Here is a 22275-nt window from a genome sequence, read left to right on the forward strand (position 1 = left end):
TTGAAGAGCTCACAGTCTAGAGCAGATATAAATAAAAACAAATCAGGATAGGCATGCATAATGGAAGTTGTAGTACAGGGATATATTAAGGGCAGTTAACTCCCCTCTCAAGGGGAAGGAATCACAGAAGGTAATATCTGGCCTGGACCTTGAAGGATGAACAGGAATTCACCAGGCTGATGAGGATGAGAAGTCAGCTTCCAGGCAGAGGGAAGGGTATGAGCATGAGACTCGGCCTGAAAATACCTTAGTGTCAGAGCACAGCTGAGCCCTTCATGACCAGCCTTTTAGAGGAGACAGGGGATAGGAGAAGCGGCTGAGGAGCAAGTGTGAAAGGCAGGTGCGGGGGAGTATGCGTGGGGCCGTGAATGGCAGATGTTGCCGGCTGTCTATCCCATGGAGTCACGGAAGGGAGGCGGGGCTCTGTATTGCACAGAGAATGCGTTCTGTGCACTGCACGGGAATTCTGCACAGAGCCAGGGTTCGGTGGGAACTTGGGCCAACTCGAAGAGTAGGGCAAGCACAGTCTGTGGCCAAGGGTGCAGTAAGGGGCCCCGGGGTGAGTGCCAACAGGGCTGTGAGGAGCTGGGAGGCCAGGTGGGGGTGAGGGCTTGTGGCTATAGTAGCTCCAGGCCCCCACATTGCCCAGGAGACTCCTCGATGCCAGGGAGTGGGTTATGGCCTGTGGTCCTCAGTCTCCTTGGGAATAGTGCCTGGAAAAGCAAACTTGGCTACATGAAAATGGAAGGAGACTGATTTGGGAACTCTGGTTGTTGGTGCCTCTGGCAGAGAGGAAGGTCCTGGGCCCAGATGCCGGCGTCCAGGCCCGCGTCCGCGTGCAAGTAACCGAGAATAGGCCCATTGGGACCTGCACAGCCTATCCTGGATTACTTGAACGAGGCCACGGCCTTCGCCAGGGCCTTGGTCCTCCTCTTGGCGCCTGTGGCTTCATTCCCTCAGGAGAGAGAGTTTCTCACCCCAGCCTTGGGGCCGTGGAGTATCTACCACCGTATGAATCATAGCGCAGTCTGGAGGGAGGCTGGGAGAGCTAGGCTGGCTCCTTCGAGAATGGGTTGGCCAGAGCAAGTCAGGCCCCGAGGGTCACGCTCACACCTCGAGGTAAGAAGGATTAATTTCTCTCCTAATTTTTGCCATGCTGGTAGGCAGCCTCTCCTTTGTCTCATTACTTTGTAGCAGAAGCCAAGATAATTTATGAAGCCCTAACTGCTTCTCAGATGCTGAGTTAATTCAGCTGATGCTTTTGCAAATGTTAAATGCCCAAGTGCCTGCCTTTTGGCTCCCTGATGGCTTTTAGAAGCATGAAATGTGGAGACACTAGAGATAAGTTGCCTTTCTCAGGGCCAGCTTCCTGGCAAGATTGCCTGGCAGGGGAGGGAAGGGACTAGAGCATCAGGTAAAGAGCCATGGGCCAGGAGGCATAGGACTAGAAGTCTCATTTTAATTCTTCTCATTGTATGACCTTGAGCCAACTCTTTCTCTGACTGAGCCTCTGTTTCCCAATCTGGACAATGAGGTGGATGGGCCAGCTGATTTCCAAGTCATCACCAACTCTAACACCCTGTCCTCAAAGGCCAAAGAGATGACTGGCATCCTTAAGGAAAGATATCCTTTTAAAATGGCTCAAGCACCAAGAGAGATTTTCCTTCCTGGGATATAAACACATCAGGCCAGAGACTGCCCCTTTAAGATCCTGGGGTTGACAAGGAAGATGGTCAGACCATCCCTGTGGAAAACCTGACAAAAATCTCCCCCACTCCTCAACCTCCAAAGCTAGTTTTCCTACAATGTTCCAATATGTTCATAAATGAAGCTATTACTGGAGAACCATCAAGGAGAAAAAATATCAGAACAAAGATGCATGCCAATTAACTAGGACATCTTTATTCAAATTTGCCTTCGGATCTGAAAACACACCCTTCCCTCTACATCCTCTGGGTTGGGATTTTGCTAAAGATTCACTGGAGAACACGATGTAGGAGTGAAAAATCAGTCCAGAGTGGCTGGCATTGGAAATGGACACCCTTTCCCAAGATTTGCCCATAAATGGGTGCTTGTTGCATTTTCCTGTTGCCTGCTAGGAGAGTATCCAAGAGCACTTACATGAAGAAGTTAATTAGACCATCAAGCCAGGCCAGTGGGGGATATGGGCACTTCTAAAAGTCTGAATCAAATCAAAGAACTATTTGAACTTGAAACCACATCTATTATCTACAGATTTTAGTTTCCCTTATAAACTCAGTACAAAAGAAATTCATCTGAGTGAAAAAAGCAGAAAACCATTGTATTTATTTTACAAAGCCTGCTCCCTTTTGATTCAGTCATAAAATTATTGATGAAATGGGAATTTAGGAGTAATTTCACAGGAAATGTAATTACTAAAAAATGCTAATTGAAACTCAGATTTAGCTTTGACTTCTTACCTGATGTATAGTTCCATCGATTTCAACCGGAACAATAAAATCAGCATTACTAATAGGCTAGACAGAAAAGAAAAGATAATTACTACATCTGAAAGAATAAAATAAAATTGGGAACTTTAGTAAGAATAAAGCTTGCCTGGACTAATATTTTTATTATTGGAAAAAACAGTTCAGGCAAAGGATGTTCAAGTATGCTTTGGTTCCTTAAAGCACAAGCAGGTTCCTTAAGCACAAGCAGGAAAGCACATTTTTTCTGTTCCAAGTATCATTACCTTTTCAGCATCTTGGTTCAACCTCTCTATTATCTTCCTGGCCTAAATGACAAAGGTTTGGGCAACCTAGCCAGGGAATGGGGCTTCTCAGAAAGCCCAACTCTTGCCTAGAGCCCTGCCAGGATGGTGCAGAACCACTGCTGGCCACCATGGGGAGAAGGTGAGAGCCTGATGGTCCCAAAGAATGGCGCTACATGGGGGAGAATGATTTGCACTGGACCCACAGATGCAGGCTGCCCTGTGATGGGCTGCTCGGCAGGAGATGCGGAGCACATTGACACGAAGCAGGGCCACAGAGAAGTGAGGCTGAAGTCAGAGGCCACAAGCCATGACTGTGTTCCGGAAGGCTCCTTCCCTCTCAACCTCAGCTTCTCCTCTCTTCCACAGCTATAGTAATGGGTTCATTGAGGGCCCATGGCTCCATCGGTCCCAAGCATCAGTGATTTCAGCCTTGCCCGGCACCAGCTCCTGCCCTGAGCAGTGGGGAGAGCCAGCCCACCCTAGACTGCTCTGCTCTAAGTAACACAATGCCAAGCACACCCATAAACTTCAGCATACTTAAAAGAACTCTTTGACAATATTAATGACACTTAAAATCCAAATATACTTTGGCAGTGCCTGTGTAAGTCACCGCTGGGCTTACATACAGTTCTTAATGGAATTCCATAAATGAGGTGGAAACTACTCAAATGAACAGGGCCCAGAGAATCAGAATGCAAGCCCCTGGGACAAGTAGGAGAGAGTGGGGGAAGGGAGCATGTATGTGGTGGCCAGAGGGCAGGGAGTGTGGACAGGGGTGTGTATTACTGGTCAAAATCTGAACTGGGATCTGCCCTTAAGCCCATCACAACACACAAACACACACTGTACTTTGATAAGTAAACTGAAAATAATGTAGAAAATTTTAGATCGCAGAACTGTTCTGAAGGGCTCAGTAGAGCACCTGAGGTTTAAGATTACAATTTATTCACTCCTGTGGTTGGAAGGCTAAGGATGATAAGTTTGGTATTTTATAATTCTATAATGAAAATACGAAATCATGCTAAAAACCACAAGATTGAAGGCAGAAACTCTGAAAAGGTATTAGCATATTGTGATATCATACTCCACAGAGTACATTAAAAGAGAAAAACCGTTCCCCAGTTCAGACCAAGCCTGAGCCTCAGTCTCTTTTCACGTGCTGGTGTTAAGGGGGCCATGCTAAGCCACGGTTCTTCCCCCGGGTTTAAGAGCCTGTGTGTCGTACCACTGTACATTTTTAAGGAGAGGCCTCTGAAATGCCCAGAATACTAAAAACCATACACTAAAGGTATATGCCAGAGGGGAGGAGGGAAGGATAGGTGAAACAGATAAAGGGGATTAAGAGTATATGTATCTTTTTTTTTTAAATCTATTTATTTATTGGGCACAGAGAGAGAGAGAGAACACAAGTAGAGAGGCAGGCGGAGAGAGAGGAGGAAGCAGGCTCCCCACTGAGCAGAGAGCCCGACACAGGGCTTGATTCCAGGCCCCTGGGACCATGACCTGAGCCGAAGGCAGAGGTTTTTTTTTTTTTTTTTTTAATTTTTTTAAAGATTTTATTCATTTATTTGACAGACAGAGATCACAAGTAGGCAGAGAGGCAGGCAGAGAGAGAGAGAGAGGAGGAAGCAGGCTCCCCGCCAAGCAGGGAGCCCGATTCGGGACTCGATCCCAGGACCCCGAGATCATGACCTGAGCTGAAGGCAGCGGCTTAACCCACTGAGCCACCCAGGCGCCCCCCGAAGGCAGAGGTTTTAACCCACTGAGCCACCCAGGTGCCCCAAGAGTACATGTATCTTGATGAGCATGGAGAAATATACAGAATTGCTGAATCATTATGTCGTGTACCTGAAACTAACACAACTATGTATGCGCAGTATACTTGAATTAAAAAACCCGCACAACAAAGAATTTCCTGCTTGCAAATATAGGCAGGCCAGGAGCAAAGAGATGAAGAGATGCTGTTCCCATCAGCTTGTGGTATAATGCCCTCTGAGCAGGCCTGCCTTTGGAGGCAGGAACTGTCCATAACCCCAGGCAGTCTGGCCAGTGTTAGAAGGAAGCCATGTAGGCTGAAATGGCAAATGACCCCTGCTCCAAAGGACTTTCCTCCTGAGGGATTTGAAAAGTCCTAAGCGACTTGCCCATAGGCAAGAAAAAGCTTCCGATGCTGTGCAGAGCTGAGCTGGGGCACAAGGTCATGACTGCCACGGGACCAATCCTGGGAAGGGCCCTCAAGGTGCTGGGGAAGGAAGTGACACCTCCAAGCCCCAGTGGCTAGGCAGGTCATTTCCCACTGCTAGAGTAAGTGTGGCACCTGCTCCACTCTCCCAAAGGACTCACAGACAACTGCCTTGCCTTGTCCTGTTAAGGAAGGCTTCTGTTCAGTGAGAAGCAGGCACAAGAAGGGTGTTTCTGACAGAAAGGTCTTCGGGTCAATTTGATGGCTCTTCCACTTCCCAATACAATAGTCAGGGAATGACTGTGGTTCACGTGAGACACATACCCCACCATGGGTGATGCCTTTCACATATCTCAGCAAAGCAAGAGGAGTTGAGGGCTGGGGATAAAAGGAGGAATGGGGTCTAACTGTCCAGTGATAGTGCAGCAGCTTCATCTCCAGAAATACCCCAAGGGAAAGTAGGACCAGGATCCTACTTCTTCCCGTGGAACCCCCTATTCCCAAACCTTTCCATAATTTGCCTCTTTTAAACAACTTGTTTCATTTAAAAACTGGAAAAATGATTCACAAAGTCAGTTCTTAATAGTGTAGCCACAGCTGTTCCCACATGGACGCCCTCTGGGAATTTGTAATTTTTGCTGTCATTCTGGCAAGGAGTGGAGTGAGGAAGGGGACAGAAGGAAGCCGGTAGTGTGATGCTTCTTGTGACATCACTAAAGCCCCGCCCCCTTCAGGAGAGAAGTCGTGCTTGTGGATGGATACTCATTGAACTATGACGTTTAAAAACACACACACACACACACACACCAAAACACCCAGCAACCTCTTCTCATGAAAAAGCTAAAAAATAAATGGCTGAATCCCAGATGCTGTCACTCTGGAAGTCTTCTTCAGAGTTGGACATCTTTCAAGAACTGGTCTGGGAAAACTTCCAAGATAGCAGGTTGCTTGACAGTTTAACAGTGCCTCTCCTGCCCTGTCCAATAAAACATAGAGCACTCTGGCTACCTTGACAAACACACAGCAGTGTCCTGAGGCACAGGGTACTGACTGCCTTTTGCCACCTGAAAAGTACTTCTGCAGGGGTTGGAGGGTTGGAAAAATCTAATCTCGTAAGTAAGAATGAGGTCTTAGTGACACTGGCAGCCCAGCATTTTCCCCCAAACTAACTATGTAACAGTCAACTACTCGAGTTAATATTCACCAGAGTTCATAAGCAACTGTTCTTGGGATTTCTTCATGCACACTGAAGTCCTAACTAACAGCCACAAAATGTCATCCTTTTTATTTTCCCTTTCCAATACAACTGTGACAAAATCACAAAGATCGTGGATTGCTTTCTTTGTTGATTTACCTTAAATGAACTGTGCACCAATGTTTCATCTAAATCAATGACCACACATTTCTTTCCATAGTCAAGCACCGTCACCTCTGGAAGGAGGTATTTAGCTGGGGGCTAAAATGAAAAAAAAAAAAAATCAGTATTATTACCTTTATGTAAAAGACAAACCAATGCCTTTATTCTATATTATATCAATGAGGGTTAAATGAAATCAAATGTTTATATGCCTGATTTAGCACATCACAGAATTTTCTTTTTCTTTTTTTAAGATTGTATTTATTTATTTGACAGAGAGAGACACAGTGAGAGAGAGAACACAAGCAGGGAGAGTGGGAGAGGGAGAAGCAGGCTTCCCGCCAAGCAGGGAGCCCGACGTGGAGCTTGACCCCAGGACCCTGGGATCATGACCTGAGCCGAAGGCAGACGCTTAAGGACTGACCCACGCCCCCCCACATCATGGAATTTTATTAAAAACAATAGGACTGGGTCATTTACTACTGAAGTTTTAACAAATATTGTGCCATTGTCTGAATGGCTATTTGAGGGCCTCAGCTTTGGAACCAGAGAAGCCAGGGTCCGAGTATCAACTCTGTCTTTTTCTTGGCAGTGAGTTGGGATAGTAACACCTACCATGGAAGGTTGTTATCGGCTCTAACTGTGGTAAAGCCCCCAGCGTTCTGCCTGGCACATATATGGCGGCTACTGTTATAGTTAAAATGGGCTACACAAAACAAATGTTAGATCGTATTAGCCACTCTCCTACTTCCAGGCCCATTTACAGGGGTCATATTCCCTCTGAAATTCACTGTGGTACAGAAGTATATTTTAAAGCTATATAGGAACCACAGTGTTTGTTTTGTTTTAATGACTAAAACTTTCAGGAACTTGAAGAGTACCTATAGACCCACCAGCAAAATGCAATCCAAAGTGAGTTTCAATAACAGGAAACAGAAGTAAAGTGGTCAAGGTAAAGTGCTCTGTCTGGGGTCTGCCCCAAGGTAGTATTCACACTGAGCGAGAGGGACACTGTTACCTGTCAGATTCTCAGTGTCTGGACGTTCTACTTCAATCCAAATGCTGTGTGCTAATCAGAAAACCTATTTATGTCTTGGTAGTAGCTGAATCTAATCTTGTGATAAAGAGGTTGTAAAGAGCTAATAAAAGGCCAGGTTATCTTCAGCCAACCTCCTTCTTGATTTAGATTCATTTCTTTGGGCCTTGCCTCATTCTAGAAATGACTGAAGTTTCTTAGTTTACTTTGTGGTGTTTGTAGCTAGTGTTAAACAGCTAATTTTCTATCCTGGGAAGGTCAAGCTCTCTCTGTTCAATATTTAGTGCAAAACAAAACACACAAAAAAAGGTGTCCCTAGCCACTGAAGAACAGACAATTTAGCTTTTTAAAACAAATAAAAAAAAAAATCCAAAACAAAAAACAAGAAAAAAAAAAAGAAATCAAGAGTTATTCCCTTTCAATGGGCATTTCCTTTTTCTGATCATGGGGGGAGGTTAAATTGAACATGAGTCAAGGATCCAGAGTTAATTCTGGACTTTGCTGGTTCAGTAGTGAATGTAACACAGGAAGTCGACAGGGTAGGTAAATCTGCAAGTGTGATCACCACCTTGTCCGGGCTGGTGGGGTTAGGCTGCGTGTGGTGGTTCTAATTCTACAGGGGCTCCCTCCAGAGAGTGTGGGTATTTCCTCCTGTCCAGCATCGTCCAGAAGAAAAAGCCTTCATGGCCTCCAACTCCCTTGGCTCTAATTAAAGTTCACCAAGCAGTATATCTCACCCAATACTGTAAGTGCCTGGGAGATGTGCCTTAGACACAGGGCATGGGAAATGGAGTCCTAGAAAGGACTCTGTCCTTCATTATAAATCAGCAAGCAAGCAGGTGGCTGGAAAAATTAAACTTGCAAGAATAAGTTCTGCAAAAGCGTTTTAAAAAGGCAGGGCATGATGAGCTCTGTAACCGAACATAATAAAGAGGATCTGAGTTATTTCTGTTGTTGAGGCCATAGCAGAAAGCATGCCTGGGACTAAAATAAAATTTGTTTTAATTTTTGATTACACAATTATGTAATAAAAACACATTCTCATTGTAAAGAATACAGACATGTAACAGACAACTATTTCCCTTTTCCCCATTCCTCTCCCCAGGTGCCCCCCTTCTTAGTTCAGTGTATATCTGTCCAGTCCTTTCTCAATGTGTTTATATACTAAACAACATTTTCACTTTATGTAATTGCAAGCCTGGAAAATAAGGCTCTAGAAATTCTATCCCTAGCAGATCTGAAAACATCAAAGATCTGCCAAAAGTGGTTCAGTTATTTTCCAAACCTGAGAATAAAAAATTACTTTCTTAGCGTATTTAACCCACACTTTGCAAGCATTCTTTGAGCTAACAGTATGGAAAAGGCCTCACGGTACTACCAAAAGAGAGAAAAGAGGGAGAAGGGTGAGAGTCTTCTTAAGCAAGCCACGGATTTAGCATTTGTGCTGCAGAGAGCAAGGCCGGGCTGGGGGCAATGGGCCAGGAGGGTTCCATTAATCCTCAGCCCGCTTCCTAAGTACACACAGCTTCTTGAGAGCTTGGCTTTAGACTAATGCAAATTCTTCAGACTACTGGTAAGAATTCTTCTGGACAGCTGTGTCCTTGACACATGCAAGGACCGTACTGAATTGAAACAGTGCTTTGTTACTTCAACTGATCTGTTCAGGTGATGCTTGAATTAGTAACTAAAAATGCCCTGAGGCAAATTTCCTCTCAGGCCATCACAGAACCGCAGAACAGAGGAACACCAGTTCTATCAAGAAGAGCGAGCTCTCTTGCTCCAAAGCACATGGAGGGCATTGCCAAGGGGATGGCAGGGGTGGAGGTAGGGGGCAAACATGATGAGGGAGGGGAGAAGGAAGGAACCTTGGCTTGCCACCCAAGGTTTGGGAAGGGCATTCACTCCAGTTCTCTTCCTGGGAGTGGGTCTGGAATTTCCTGTCCTTGGTAGTGAACTGGCAGCCAGGAACAGTTAACTCTAAGGTTCTTTCGAGTACCACCCTACTCACTCTCTTCTTGGCACATCAGATTGGCGTTTTTGTCCATAAGAGTCCTCAGGCTCAGAGTTCGCCTGATGGGCTCCCTCAGCCACAGAGCTGAGGGCAGAGATCTCAGGGCCTCTGCGGGAGGGGGCGAAGGAAACCCTAGGCTGTCTTTCATTCCAATCGTTTCCGCCAATGGGTTCTTCATAAGGTTTGGTAGAAAAAAGTATTCTATTGTTTACTAAAAGGCTCAGGTGAACAACAAAGACACCGTTAGAAAACACGTTTCTCTTTTCCCCTTTCAGCACTTTTACAGCTCTGCTGCACTGTGACCATGTGTGGTGGGTGTCAGGATGGAGTGAGATTCATGGGAGAGAGGGCACGGGAGGAGTCGGCTCACAGCCCCATTCCTCACTGGGGCTGAAGCATCTGAGTGCTCACCTTCAGCCATGACCACCCAACCTTCAGGGGGTTCTCAACCCTTCCCTCTGCTTCTTTTCCTTACCCTTCAATATCTGGCTTTCACTGAACAGCCCACAAGGCTTCCAGTAAGATGTGTGGAGGGCCGCAAATCCCAGCTTACATCTGTGGGGCCAAAGTTACTGAGTGGAATGTTTAATGTCAAATCCAGATAAAGATGTCTTTTTCAAGAGGGGTATAAAAGCTGGATAAATTAATAAATGGTGTTGAGACAACTGCCCTGCCACTTGGAAAAGGAAATAAAGCTGAATCATTACTTCACGCCTTCCACCAACATGAATTCTAGATGGGTCATAGATTTCAGTGTAGAGATAAAACCATTAAAATACTAGGAGAAAATACAGCTCACAGTGATACAGTGGGGAGATCTTTCTAAGAGCATGACATAAAATTCTGGAGTCATAAAGGATAAGATTAACGCATTTGCGTATATAAAATTAAACTTCTTTGTGGCCAAAATGATTATAACCAAGGCCAAAAGATATACCATAAATCTGGGGGAAAGTCCTAATTTCCTTGAAATTGAAAAAGGTAACAGAAGAACATCCAGAAGAAATTAACAGGGAAGAAGAAAGACATATAAATAATAAACTTGTGAAAAAATAGTCATCCTCATTCATAAAGAAATGCAAATCAGAGCTATGAATCGATATACCATTCTTCACTTACAGATCAGCAAAGATTAAATATTTGATTATCATCATTTTTGGTAAGGGAATGGGCAATCCCACACACTCCTGGTGGGAACATAAATTGGGCTTTCAGAGGACAATCTGGCTTTAATCTACCCAGAATGTAAGAGATATCCTTTGATCTAGCATTTCCACAATTAGGAAAGGAACACAACAGATGCTGTAACTCAGGTCCATAAACATACATGCGCAGGAATACTCCTAAGTATTTGCAATAGTCCACAAGAAGAAACAAAGTAAATGCCACGAAGGACAAGTGAAAGAAGGAGGTAGATCACTCACAATGCACGTATATTTGGAAAGAGGTTCAAGGTATATTGTTTAAAGCAAAAAACATCTTGCAAATTCCTTATTTGTGTGAACAAAACTGAAAAATACAACATAAAATTTGGGGGATGTAGATAAAGTCTTAGAGGTAACTTTTTTTTTTAGATGTTATTTATTTATTTAATACAGAGAGAGAAAGAGAGAGAGAGAAAGAGAAAGAGAAAGGGAACACAAGCAAGGGGAGTGGGAGAGGGAGAAGCAGGCTTCCTGCCAAGCAGGGAGCCTGATGCAGGGCTTGATCCCAGGACCCCGGGATCATGACCCAAGCCAAAGGCAGATACTTAATGACAGAGCCACCAAAGCACCCCTTAGAGATAACTTTATAGCATTAAATGTTTATATTAGAAAAAAGATCTGGTATTAATAATCTAAACAAGTCGTGTTTATTTAGATTTCTGGAAGAATCCATAACAAATATTGAAAGTTGTTATTCCAAGGAGTGGGACCACATGGGGAATTTTTTTTCTTTCTGCTTTATTCTTTATTTTTTAAAACTATGAGCTTCAATTATTGCTTAGTAAAAAACCAAAAGACCAAAGCTGCACATGTAAACAGAGTAGCATGAAAATGAAACAAGATGGGTATGGGGGCCCCAGCAGAAATGGGGGGGGCACTCCAGCTAGAACTAGTCTGGGTACCCACAGGCTGAGGGCACCTTTCACCTTCAGGGCCTGGAACAGCTTTCAGGAGGCTAGAGACTTTGGTTTGGGATTAGCACAAACCTGGATTTTCATATTTCCTATGATACAGCACCCCAAGCTCGCACAGGCTCCCTGACCAGAATCCTGTGACCCAGAAAGGGCAGGGCTACTCTGTTAATGAGACATGCAGCCTTGACAAGTGGGTACAGATTCTGCAGGGGATCCCAAGGCTCAAATTCTGGGGCTGAGCTGGCCTCCCGATGGACTTGGGTTCAGCTGTGCACGCTAAGCAGGCAGTACAAATCATACTGAGCCCATCAGTAGATCTACTTTTCTGGAGGATATCATTCAGCGATGCAAGTTACTTTAGCTAGGCTTTGTTTTTCTGCAAGATATTTCAGAGACTCACAAGGCCTGACCTAGAGTCTCTCATTTGTAGGAAGGAGTCAGTAGTTTACTGATCTAACCCTGCACTAAATTATACAAGGGATCTTTTTCCCCTTGGCTATTTCATTCTGGGATTTTAGAATGTGTCAAAATTTGTGGGGACAGGGTCATTTTCCTCAGTAGAATTCTATCCTGAGAAATGCTTGGTTTGGCACTTGACGAACTTTGAGAAAAACCAGCGCTATGGGAGTATCACAGGTAAGGGGCAAGCTGCTGTCACCTGCTTAACATAGGTAACTGCAGGAAAAATGTTTGAAACTACTCTGTATAAAGGTTAAAAGGACACCTCTGGTATCAATCTAATGGGTATCCCACTCAAACACTGGATAGGAGGTCCTGCTGCTTGATCCATTTTTTGGGTTAAAGTCAGTTTTCCTGACAAAGTCCAACCTCCAGGAATGCTGGCCAAGTCAGAACCATCTCACAAACCCTTAAAACTAGTTAATGTAGAGCTGAGAAAAATGAAATTTTCAAAAAATTGGGGGGCAATGTGCTACTTCTGACAGCAGCTTTCCCCTTACCTGTGATACTCCCATAGCACTGGTTTTTCTCAAAGTTGTGTCTGGATGTTCCCAGATAATACGGGAAGAAGTCCACAGAATGTTAGATGAACAGATTTGAGTCAAACAATTTGAATCAGAGACACTTTATGGATAAAAGTACCCATTTACGGACATCTTTTAAAACCCAGTTCTCTAAGGACATAGGGCTGTTTCAATGGTCTTGTTTGACAAAGACATCTCAAGTTAAAGTTTCTTCTGAGTCAGTCCCTGGTCTGTTTCTTGCTGTCTGGCCCCGGGCAAAGTGGTTCTGCTATCAGAGCAGGAACAGTAGGGACAGCGGATGTCCGGGGCAGGGTGGGGGCCCAGCCTGTGCTTAACACTAGGGCAGCTACTTTCCCAAATCCCAGGGCTGAAAAGAGAAGTGGTGGTCCAAGGGAGTGCCCAGCTGGAACAGAGTAGGAGCAAAGCCAGGCTGTAGGAGTCGCGGTGAGTCCTGCAAGTTCAGGGAATACAACTGGGGCAATTTTTTTTTTCTGATCTCAGAGCCAGGGAGGGCCAAGCTACCAACACTGCTGAGTAAGTCAGAAATGGTCAGCCCACGGGCTCACCAAGCCCACTGGGAGAGCGCCTGCTGTAAAAGCCTATGTCTGGGCAAAAGCATGTTCTCCTGGGCTATGGAGTTGGGGCTGAGGGGCTGGGGTGGGGAAGTGTAGCAGGCTGCCTTAGCTTATTAGCCTGGAGGCCCTTCAAGGAAAAGAAAGGAAAGGTGAGAAGTTGGTTAATAGATGCTAGTTCCCCTGTTGTTCCTAATAAAGGAAACTCTGTACAGAACCTCCTGCTCAGAGTTTAAAATGCAACTTCATTTTTTAACAGAACAGAGCTGTTTATATCACATGCTAAACTCAACATATGCAAGAACATTACAAAATATCTTTTATATCAGTAGGCCCAAAGCTACAAGATTCTATGAATGTTTGAATAAAATTGGATAAATATACATACACTTGGTATGGGAATGACCTGCCTCTGGTCACCCTAAGGAAAAAGAAAAAAAAGAAATCATTGTCAGATTTGAAGAGAAATAAGTAGATCATATGCTCAAAAGAAACTTCAAAGCACTCTTGAGTACAGCAGCCCTATGATTTCCTGTTCTCTCTACCTTAGTGGTATTTAATGAACAGGAGGAACCCACAGATTTTCCAGTCAGGGCACTGGGCTCCACTCTGCTCCCAGACACTCCCTCCCCCGACAAACCAAGGCTGGGTTCCTGAGGCTCATTAATCTTGTTTATTTAAATGGTGCCTCCCTTACTCCCAGGAATTTAATCCTTAATTGAAAAATAAAAACAAAAGCCCATATATTACTTTGATCCATTAATCCCTCTAATAACTGGTTTATTTCTTCTTTTAAGCAAGTTTTTCCCTAAGAAGACTAAGCCTCAAGTCAGTACAATATGCAGGGAAAGAAAGGCTAGTTTATCAGGTTAGGAAGAAGCCCCTGGCCTCTCCTGGTCTTCTTTTAGAGGAGGACTGGGCAGAGGGGACAAGGCAAAGCTCAAGAGGTTGCCCCTGAGGCCACAGGCGTGGAGACAGTGTTCCTTTTAAGGAGAGCAAAACCTGTACTCACAGGGAGTGTTAAGAAAATCCAGGCCCCAAGATGGGGCCTCACCCATTCCTCAGCCTCCGAATGCCAGCCATTCCAAAGCTTTCATTTGAGCATCATTACGAAATGCTAATAAAATAACACATTCTCTCCGTTATCTCCACTGAGCATTTCCAGTTTCTGCGTTTCTTCTTTTTTAGATGGTGTGACAGGAGGCAATGAAGAGTAGCATCACAGTTCCTGGTGGGGAGACACACTGTTTCCAGTCTTCGACACCGAAGGATTTGTGAACAGTATGTCCATCTATACTGAGGGGCTCGATGGCGACAAGGCTCTCACAGGAAGGGGTCAAACCTGACTGTCGACAGCTGGCTGGTACCTTTCTGAGCTCTGCTCTGACTCTAAGCGCCATTTAGCAACTTCCTGATTATCTGTAGCCCTAGTTACCAAGTCTGCAGTGTGACCGCAACTACTGTTCCCTCTCAAGGCCACCTTGACGCTCTTTCCTTTTTCGGGCCACTTGGGACTTGTCTTCAGGTTCTAAACCCCTTCTGCCATTATTCAAGGCAGAGCTGTGCTGCTCTCCAACAGGACGGCACAATCCAATCCAATCCTAGATTTTAAGGACTTCTACAGAGAAGTTCCTTTCCAAAGCTCTTAAGTAATGTTACTCCCAACACCTACTCTTGGTGGGGGGACTTTAACCAGAAGCTCACAGGCTCACTGGGCCACTACAGAGGAGGGTTTCTCAACCCCGGGGCTACCAATGTTCTGGGCCTGATAACTCTGCTGGGGGTGCTATCCTGAGTGTTGTAGGATGCTCGACAGCATCCTCTACCCACTGGATGCCAGTACAATGCCCAGTAGTGACAATCGAAAATGTCTCCAGACATTGTCAAGTGTGCCCTAGGGAGGGAAATCATCTCCGAGTGAGAACCACTGCACCAGTGGAGGCTGCAAACAGCTCCTCCACACAGGTGCATCTTCAGACAAGACGAGTGCATCAGTGAAGGGAGAGCTAAGAGTAACAGACATCTGAAGGGCTAGGACCAAAGATGCTCCCCTGGCCACATATTTGGGCAGGGAAATCACCCTGGAAGTTTGCATATATGTGTGCATGTGTGATGGGGTATGCATACATTAGTGTGTCCTGCTATCCCTTTACTCTGCTCTCTGCCTGAGAAAGTTCTCCATGGTCCTGACCACTGGGGTCCTTTGGATGCTGACTTCTTGCCTCTGGCCAGGGCCCTGGACCTGTTTGTCTTGGGCAACTGGCCTGCAGGTCCAGGTTGTAACTGTGATGGTGGCGACAGCTGCCGCTCTCGGCCACTGCTGCGGAAGCATTTCTCCAGGCTCAAGCGAGTATGTGGGGTGGACAGAACCCCAGGGGCCACCCATAGCATTCCACCCACAACCTTCCCTCTGGCTCTGGTCTGCTGAGTTCCAAGAGGCAGGAGAGATGGAGGCCAGAAGTAGAGTCGGGCCTAGAATCTGGCTCCACAACTTATGGCCTGGGCTCTGTGTTCCAGACCAAACTGAGTGCAAGGGAGGGTGGAGGGTCCTCCTCCAGGTCTTGGCTGCCCCACTTTGACCCTGGTTCGTTCTGTGGGGTCTGGTCTTACAGACTGAATAGTCAAGTGTTAGTGCAAATGATGCATTACTCAGAGTTAATTCTATTCTTTTTTTTTTTTTTTTAAAGATTTTATTTATTTGACAGAGATCACAAGTAGGCAGAGAGGTAGGCAGAGAGAGAGAGGAGGCTGCAGGCTCCCTGCTTGAGCAGAGAGGCCGATGCGGGGCTCGATCCCAGGACCCTGGAATCATGACCTGAGCCGAAGGCAGAGGCTTAACCCACTGAGCCACCCAGGTGCCCTCAGAGTTAATTTTATTCTTTAAACAGCCATTTTGATAAATATTAAGTGAAGGAAGTCTACGAATGAACACTGAATCCAGCTCAGCTCTGCCAAAGGAACTGCCTTCAAATGCCTTTATTCTCCCCTATATACAGCCAGCCACTCCAGAAAACCTGTTGGGGCTGCACCACCATTGTCTCATGGCATTTCATTGAGGCAAGTACTATTTTTATTTATTTATTTTTTAAAGGATTTTATTTTTAAGTAATCTCTACACCCAACGTGGGGCTCAAACTCACAACCCCAAGATCAGCCTGACTGAGCTGAGCCAGCCAGGTGCCCTGGTAAATACTAATTTTATTTTATTTTATTTTTTAAAGATTTTTATTTATTTATTTGACAGACAGATCACAAGTAGGCAGAGAGGCAGGCAGAGAGAGAGAGGAGGAAGCAGGCTCCCCACTGAGCAGAGAGCCCGACATGGGGCTCAATCCCAGGACCCCAGGATCATGACCTGAGCCGAAGGCAGAGGTTTTAGCCCACTGAGCCACCAAGACGCCCTGTTTTTTACATTTTGCCCATCTATTTTTCACCTTATTAAAATCACTATTAGATATCACAAACTAGTAGCCACCTACTGTAACAGCAATCAGCCCTGTTATCCAAGTAATTCCAGTTTTCCTTCTGGGCACATGGTAGGATTGCACTTCCCTGCTCCCTGAAGTTAGGGGTGTTCCATCAATTGCTTTGGCCAATAAGATGTAAGTTACTTCTGAGTGAAAGCTTTTTTTTTTTTAAAGATTTTTAATTTATTTATTTGACAGAGAGAGATGACAGGCAGGCAGAGAGGCAGGCAGAGAGAGAGGAGGAAGCAGGCTCCCTGCTGAGCAGAGAGCCCGATGCAGGGCTCGATCCCAGGACCCTGGAATCATGACCTGAGCCAAAGGCAGAGGCTTAACCCACTGAGCCTCCCAGGTGTCCCTTCTGAGTGAAAGCTTTAAGAGTCAGTGTGATTCACCACATTCCCTTTTCCCTGCTGTGACAATGACAGAAGTGAAGAGATAGGGCCTTCCCCAGCGTAGTCCATGAATGAGGAGAAGGTAGGTTAGGTAATCTCATAATGGTAGCTACAGGTCACGGATGGTTACTGAGCCGGTGTAAGGTAGCTAGTACAAAGGAAGGCATGCTCTAAGTATAAAATATCTAGAAATCAGACTTTGAAGAATTAGTAAGATAAAAAGAATATAAATTTTATCTCACTGATACTTTTTTTCTATTGATTACAGGTTGAAATAATATTTTGGATAGCTCTGGTTAAATAAAATATGTGATTAAACTTGAGTCACCTTTTTAAAAAAATAGTTTTAAAATGAGGCTACTAGAAAAATGTGAATAACATATGTGGCTCACATTCTCAGTATCTCCTGGACAAGTGCCACCGAGGAGAGGGCCCACCTACTCCGTGCTAAACGTGCGCATGAGTGAAAAATACTCTTTTATTGTTTTAAGCCTCTGAGGTCTGGGGGTTGTTACTACAGCAAAACTGAACCCACACTGACTAGTACATCTACTCAGCAGTCACTCCTCCCTTCTCCTTTGTGGAAGAGCTCTGACTCTGTTGAGGGCAGAATAAGCCAGTCTAAATCCTTCCTGTTTTGGGCCTCCCCTGTGGCTGGAGAGTAGCCATGTGACAAAGTTCTAGCCAATCAGCCTACGTGGAAGTTCCCTGGGGTTTTTTGTGAAAGCATTTACTTTCTACAAGAGGGACAGGCATGGGTAGTGCTACTCCTCCCTCTCTTCTTCCCTTCAACGTGGATATGCTGTCTGAAGCTTGTGGCTTTGAGATAAAGACAAGTGTGAGGACAAAGGCAAACCCCCAAGGATGGTAGAGTGGAAAAATGGAGAGACAGAAGAAAAGAACAGAACCTGGGTCCCTTTGATGGCATCATCAGGCCCCTAAACTAACCCCAGCAACTGCCAGACTCAGGCCTTTTATGTGAAAAAATAATCCCCTATTTGTTTAAGCTGTTATTTGTCAGTTTTCTTTTACTTGCTGCCAAAATTGTTCCTATCTGATACAGGTCTATTCTTGGAAACAGCACAGATGAATTTGTCAAGCCAATCGGATAAAGTCTTGGTCCTTTGTCAGGAGAATCTGGTTCACTGAACTAGGTCTCATGCCTACTCTTATGGTAAGTTTACTGTTTATGTTGTTTGTTCTTTTTTTCCTTTTCTTAATTTTGATGGCTTGTTCACATTTCTGCCCGTTCCTCCTCTCACTCCTTGCGCAATCTGAGGATCTGTTTTCTTTCTTTCTCTCTTTTTAAAAAAAGATGTGTGTGTGTGTGTGAGAGAGAGAGAGAGCGAGCGAGCGAGAGAGAGAGCGAGCAAGTGAGCAAGCAGGGGGAGAGGCAGAGGGAGAGGGAGAGAGAGAATCCCAAGCAGGCTCCATGCTCACCACAGAGCCTGACATGGGGCTCTCATGAGGATCTATTTTCTAACTGTGCTGCTTGTTACAGTTCTATTCCTGATAGTTATATTTATTCCTACATTTTCTACAATTATGTCATAACAGAAGATCAATCTCACCCAGTTTTTTTTTGTCCTCTCTCTGAATCATTACATATCTGAAAATGTACTTCCTTTGCTTTGATAGATAAATGGTATATTGGCTACATATAGAATTTTTGGTCTGGAATTCTCTCCCAGGAACCTGTACATTTTTCTCTCATAGTCTTCTGGCTTTCAATATTATTGATGAGAAGTTTGGTACTAGTATAATTCTTTTGCTTTTGAAAAGATCTTGTTCTGGTAGCTTGCAAGATTTTCTCTTTACACTTAAATTTCAGAACTTCAACAGCATCTATGTGCTCCTCCACTTGCTTCCCCCCATTCTGCTGCAGACTTGGCTAGCCCTTATAATGTACACATTCGAGGCATTTTTTTTCCAGCTCAAGAAAAATTTCTTCTATTACTGTTTCTCTTTCTGGAACTCCTATTACTTGCTGTTAGGTCTCCTAGATGCCTCTTCCTGGCTCATAATAATCATCTCTGTGTCTCTGATCTGAACTGTAAGATATTTTTTCCACTTGTTCTTCTAGAACATTAATTCAGTTCTCAGCAGTGACCATCCTCAGTCTCCTTTTTCTCAGTTTGTTTACTGAATTTTTATATTTAGAAATCATGGGATTTCTTTTTTAAATTCTAAAAGTTACTTTGTACTCAAAATTCATTTCTTGAAATATCATTTCCTGAGTTGTCTACTTAAGTTCTCTTCAGGGAGTGTGGGAGGCTCAGTTGGTTGGGCATGTGACTTTAGCTCAGGTCATGATCTCTGGGTCCTGGGATCAAACCATGTTGGGCTCCACATTCAGCAGGGAGTCTGTTTCCCCTTCTCCCTCTGCCCTACCTGTCTCTCTCTCAAATAAATAAATCTTTAAAAAGTTTTCTTCTATCTGTGCCACTAGTTCTACCTCAGTGGGAGCCTCATATGCTAGTTTTTCAACTTGGACCTTCTCAGCAGTGGCAAATGAGGGAGCAATGCCAGGCCCCACAAGAAGCAATGTTTTCATGGTCCAGCAGAGCCCAAATTGACAAACCACAAGAGAGGAAGAAAGTCCCTGTAGTAATGGGCTCCTGTAGGGCCCAAGAAGTAAAAGCAACTCAACATCCGTATGGCCCCTCCAAGGACCACACACAGTAAGTGGGCAGTAAAGGCCCTTTCCAAGGAGATCCACAGCTGTTGCTGGCTGGGGGACCTCAAAGGACTATTTGCTTCAAGTCTCTGTCCCAGGACTCCAAGGCAAGCAAGCATTTTCCTCTGTTGGTAGGTCCCTGTTTCTCATTGAGGACCAGAGAGGATGAATCCTGTACCTGCTCTTTCCCCTGATGATGTTGGGAAAACTAGAGGCCTTAACGCACTTTCCAGGTTCCACCAGCAGGCCCACCTGGGTTTATCAAGAGAGAGAATTTAAATGGACAGAGCCACGTGCTCAGGTTGTCCTTCCTAGAATCCTTTTCCTTACATTCATATATGCTTTTGAAATAATGTATTTTCTAATCCCAAAAGTAATTTAAGCTTATTTTGTGAAAATTAGGAAAAGCCCAAAGAAAAAAGAGAAAGAAGTAGAGCACAGAAGAAGGGAGAACATCCTATATATAATCCCATCAGCCTGAGATAATCTCTTCATATTTTGGCATATATCATTCTAGTCTTATAAATGCCTGTGGGAGTGTGTGTGTGTGTGTGTTATGACTACATGTGTACTTATAAATATACTCACCTACTACATTTTATCCCCTAATATACTTATAAATACACTCACCTACAAGTTTTTTATCTCCTAAGTGACATAGATGAACATTTCCCTATGTCAGTAATATTTATGAGACATCATTTTTAATAGGTGCTAACTACTTGGCTGTGTGGTTATTCTGTGGGGTTTTACTGTCTATTGTTGATCATCAGGTTGCTCACAATTTTGTAATCTTATAACCTATGCTGGACAGTATCCTATAGTTCAATCTTCGGACATCTATAATTATGTCAATAAATAACTGCTAAGGTTTTATGATTACATTGTCAAATTTCCCTCCAGAAAGGTGTAACCGATTAAATGGCTACTAATAACCCGTTTACATCTTCTACCCTCTCTGTGGCTACCCCTCATCCAAACCAAATAGTACCTTTATAAATATCTTTGATAATTTGACAGATGGAAAAGGCTAGCTCACTGTTTTAGTTTGCACTTCTTTGATTACTAACCATACTGAACACTTTTCCTGTTTACTGACCAACTGCATTTCTTATTCTGTGAAATGCTTGCTCAGGTCCTTCACTCACACTATTTGGGACATAAAGTTTTATGGTTTTTGTGTCCTCAATCTCAACTGTCTTCAGAGCGAATAATCGTCTTTGCCTTTCAGTGACTGTTACCTGAAATTCTATTTGACTGAACGACTGTTGCAATCCCTGCTTTCTTCTTGCTTGTATATTTGTGTGACATCTTCTTGCTCATCCTTTTACTTTTAGCTGCTCTGAGTCACTTTGCTTAGGGTATGTCTGTTAGGCAGCATGTGGGTGGAGTTTAGTTGTTGTTTTTTTTAACATATTATGAAAATCTGACTTAAAATTTTATATCTGATGGGTTTAAAGAATATATAACAAATGTATTAGACAAAGTAGTTAAATCCCTTTATACTTATTATCGGTTTTTGGGATGCCTCTGTTTCTCTGTTTGTCTTCCATGTCTTTCTCTGCTACTGGTTCTTCAGCTTTCCATTTCATGCAACCATCCACCCAGGACAGAATGTTATAAAAATGTGAAGTGATTCTTATAACTGTCATCAAGCATGTGCTTCAGTTGCTAAATGGGAATGACTGAGATATCCTGACAAAGAAGCTGACCTTTTTGGTCAGTTCAGATCTTTCAGTTAATGGCTGTGCACGTAACCATCACAGACCCTTATTCAGGATATCCACGAAGGGTGGGACAGATATGCAGCCACAGAGGCTCTGCTGAGTGCGCAGTTCGCGCCCGCACTGACCTTCTGAAGCCCACCGTTCTCCTCTACCAGGGGCGGAAGCACATTGGAGCTGCTGTTGGGCGGCGCCTCCACATTGTAGTCGCGGAAGCAGCAGAAGAAGGAGCTGAGGATGCCGCGGCTCCTCTGCTTCTTTAAGCTGACGTTGCACTGGGATGCTGGAAAGAGAAACAAGACACTGTGGCCAACTGTAGCACATACTCCTAGTTGTCATACAATGGGAAAACCCGAATGCAGCTGTCCTGCCCCGGGGAGTCCCGATACCAGGAGACCTACTCAGCACAAGAAGATGAGGGGCCCTAGAAGTTACTCTGAAGGACTGTTATTCAACATGTGATTCCTAGAGGGCCAACTGGTTGATGGAGTCCAGTCCTGCTGGCTGGACAGAATTCCTCTGACCTCAGCCCAGTGGGGGCTGCTTGCTCATTAACTGACCCATCGTCAGGGCCAGGCACCATCTGCATTCCTGAACCCAGCAGCCAGTCTTCAGACCCGGGACTGAGCACCACTTCAAAACAAAGATCCTTTCAGGCAAAATCAGACTTGACACTCTCTGAAAAGCATTTCTCTGAGAAGGGTACCAAGAAAGAATCACTCTGAAACTAGTCTAACTTCATCAAGAGTAACTTCATCATGAGATAAGGTGTGTAAGGGCATACAGAAGGCCCCTTCTTAAATTCTGCTGTTTGTCAAGAAATGGATGGGAGGGCTGGAGTCCTCCATGACACTTCAACATAAACAGCAGAAGTAGGACTGAGAGCACATGGTCCAGCAGGAGCAGGGCTGGCCAGGGCAAAGCCCATCTTCCTGAAACCTGGGGCAACCCTGTGCCATGGACTCATTTTCTGGCCTGTCCTGGACTCAGCCTCCCAGGGGATTGATGCTGTCCTTTCTGT

The 22275-nt window shown here is 44.6% G+C and overlaps 1 protein-coding gene across 1 annotated transcript in view; it reads right to left on the reverse strand.

Annotated features, from left to right (window-relative positions):
• CTDSPL (CTD small phosphatase like) overlaps positions 1-22275 on the reverse strand; it is a 116912-nt gene that overhangs the window by 12995 nt on the left and 81642 nt on the right. Inside the window, 3 exon segments of the mRNA XM_044252693.1 lie at positions 2442-2498; positions 6271-6372; positions 21383-21537. Coding sequence (XP_044108628.1) covers positions 2442-2498; positions 6271-6372; positions 21383-21537 — 314 coding nt within the window.

The sequence above is a fragment of the Neovison vison genome, chromosome 6 (genome assembly GCF_020171115.1).
Source record: "Neovison vison isolate M4711 chromosome 6, ASM_NN_V1, whole genome shotgun sequence".
Classification (NCBI taxonomy): domain Eukaryota; kingdom Metazoa; phylum Chordata; class Mammalia; order Carnivora; family Mustelidae; genus Neogale; species Neogale vison.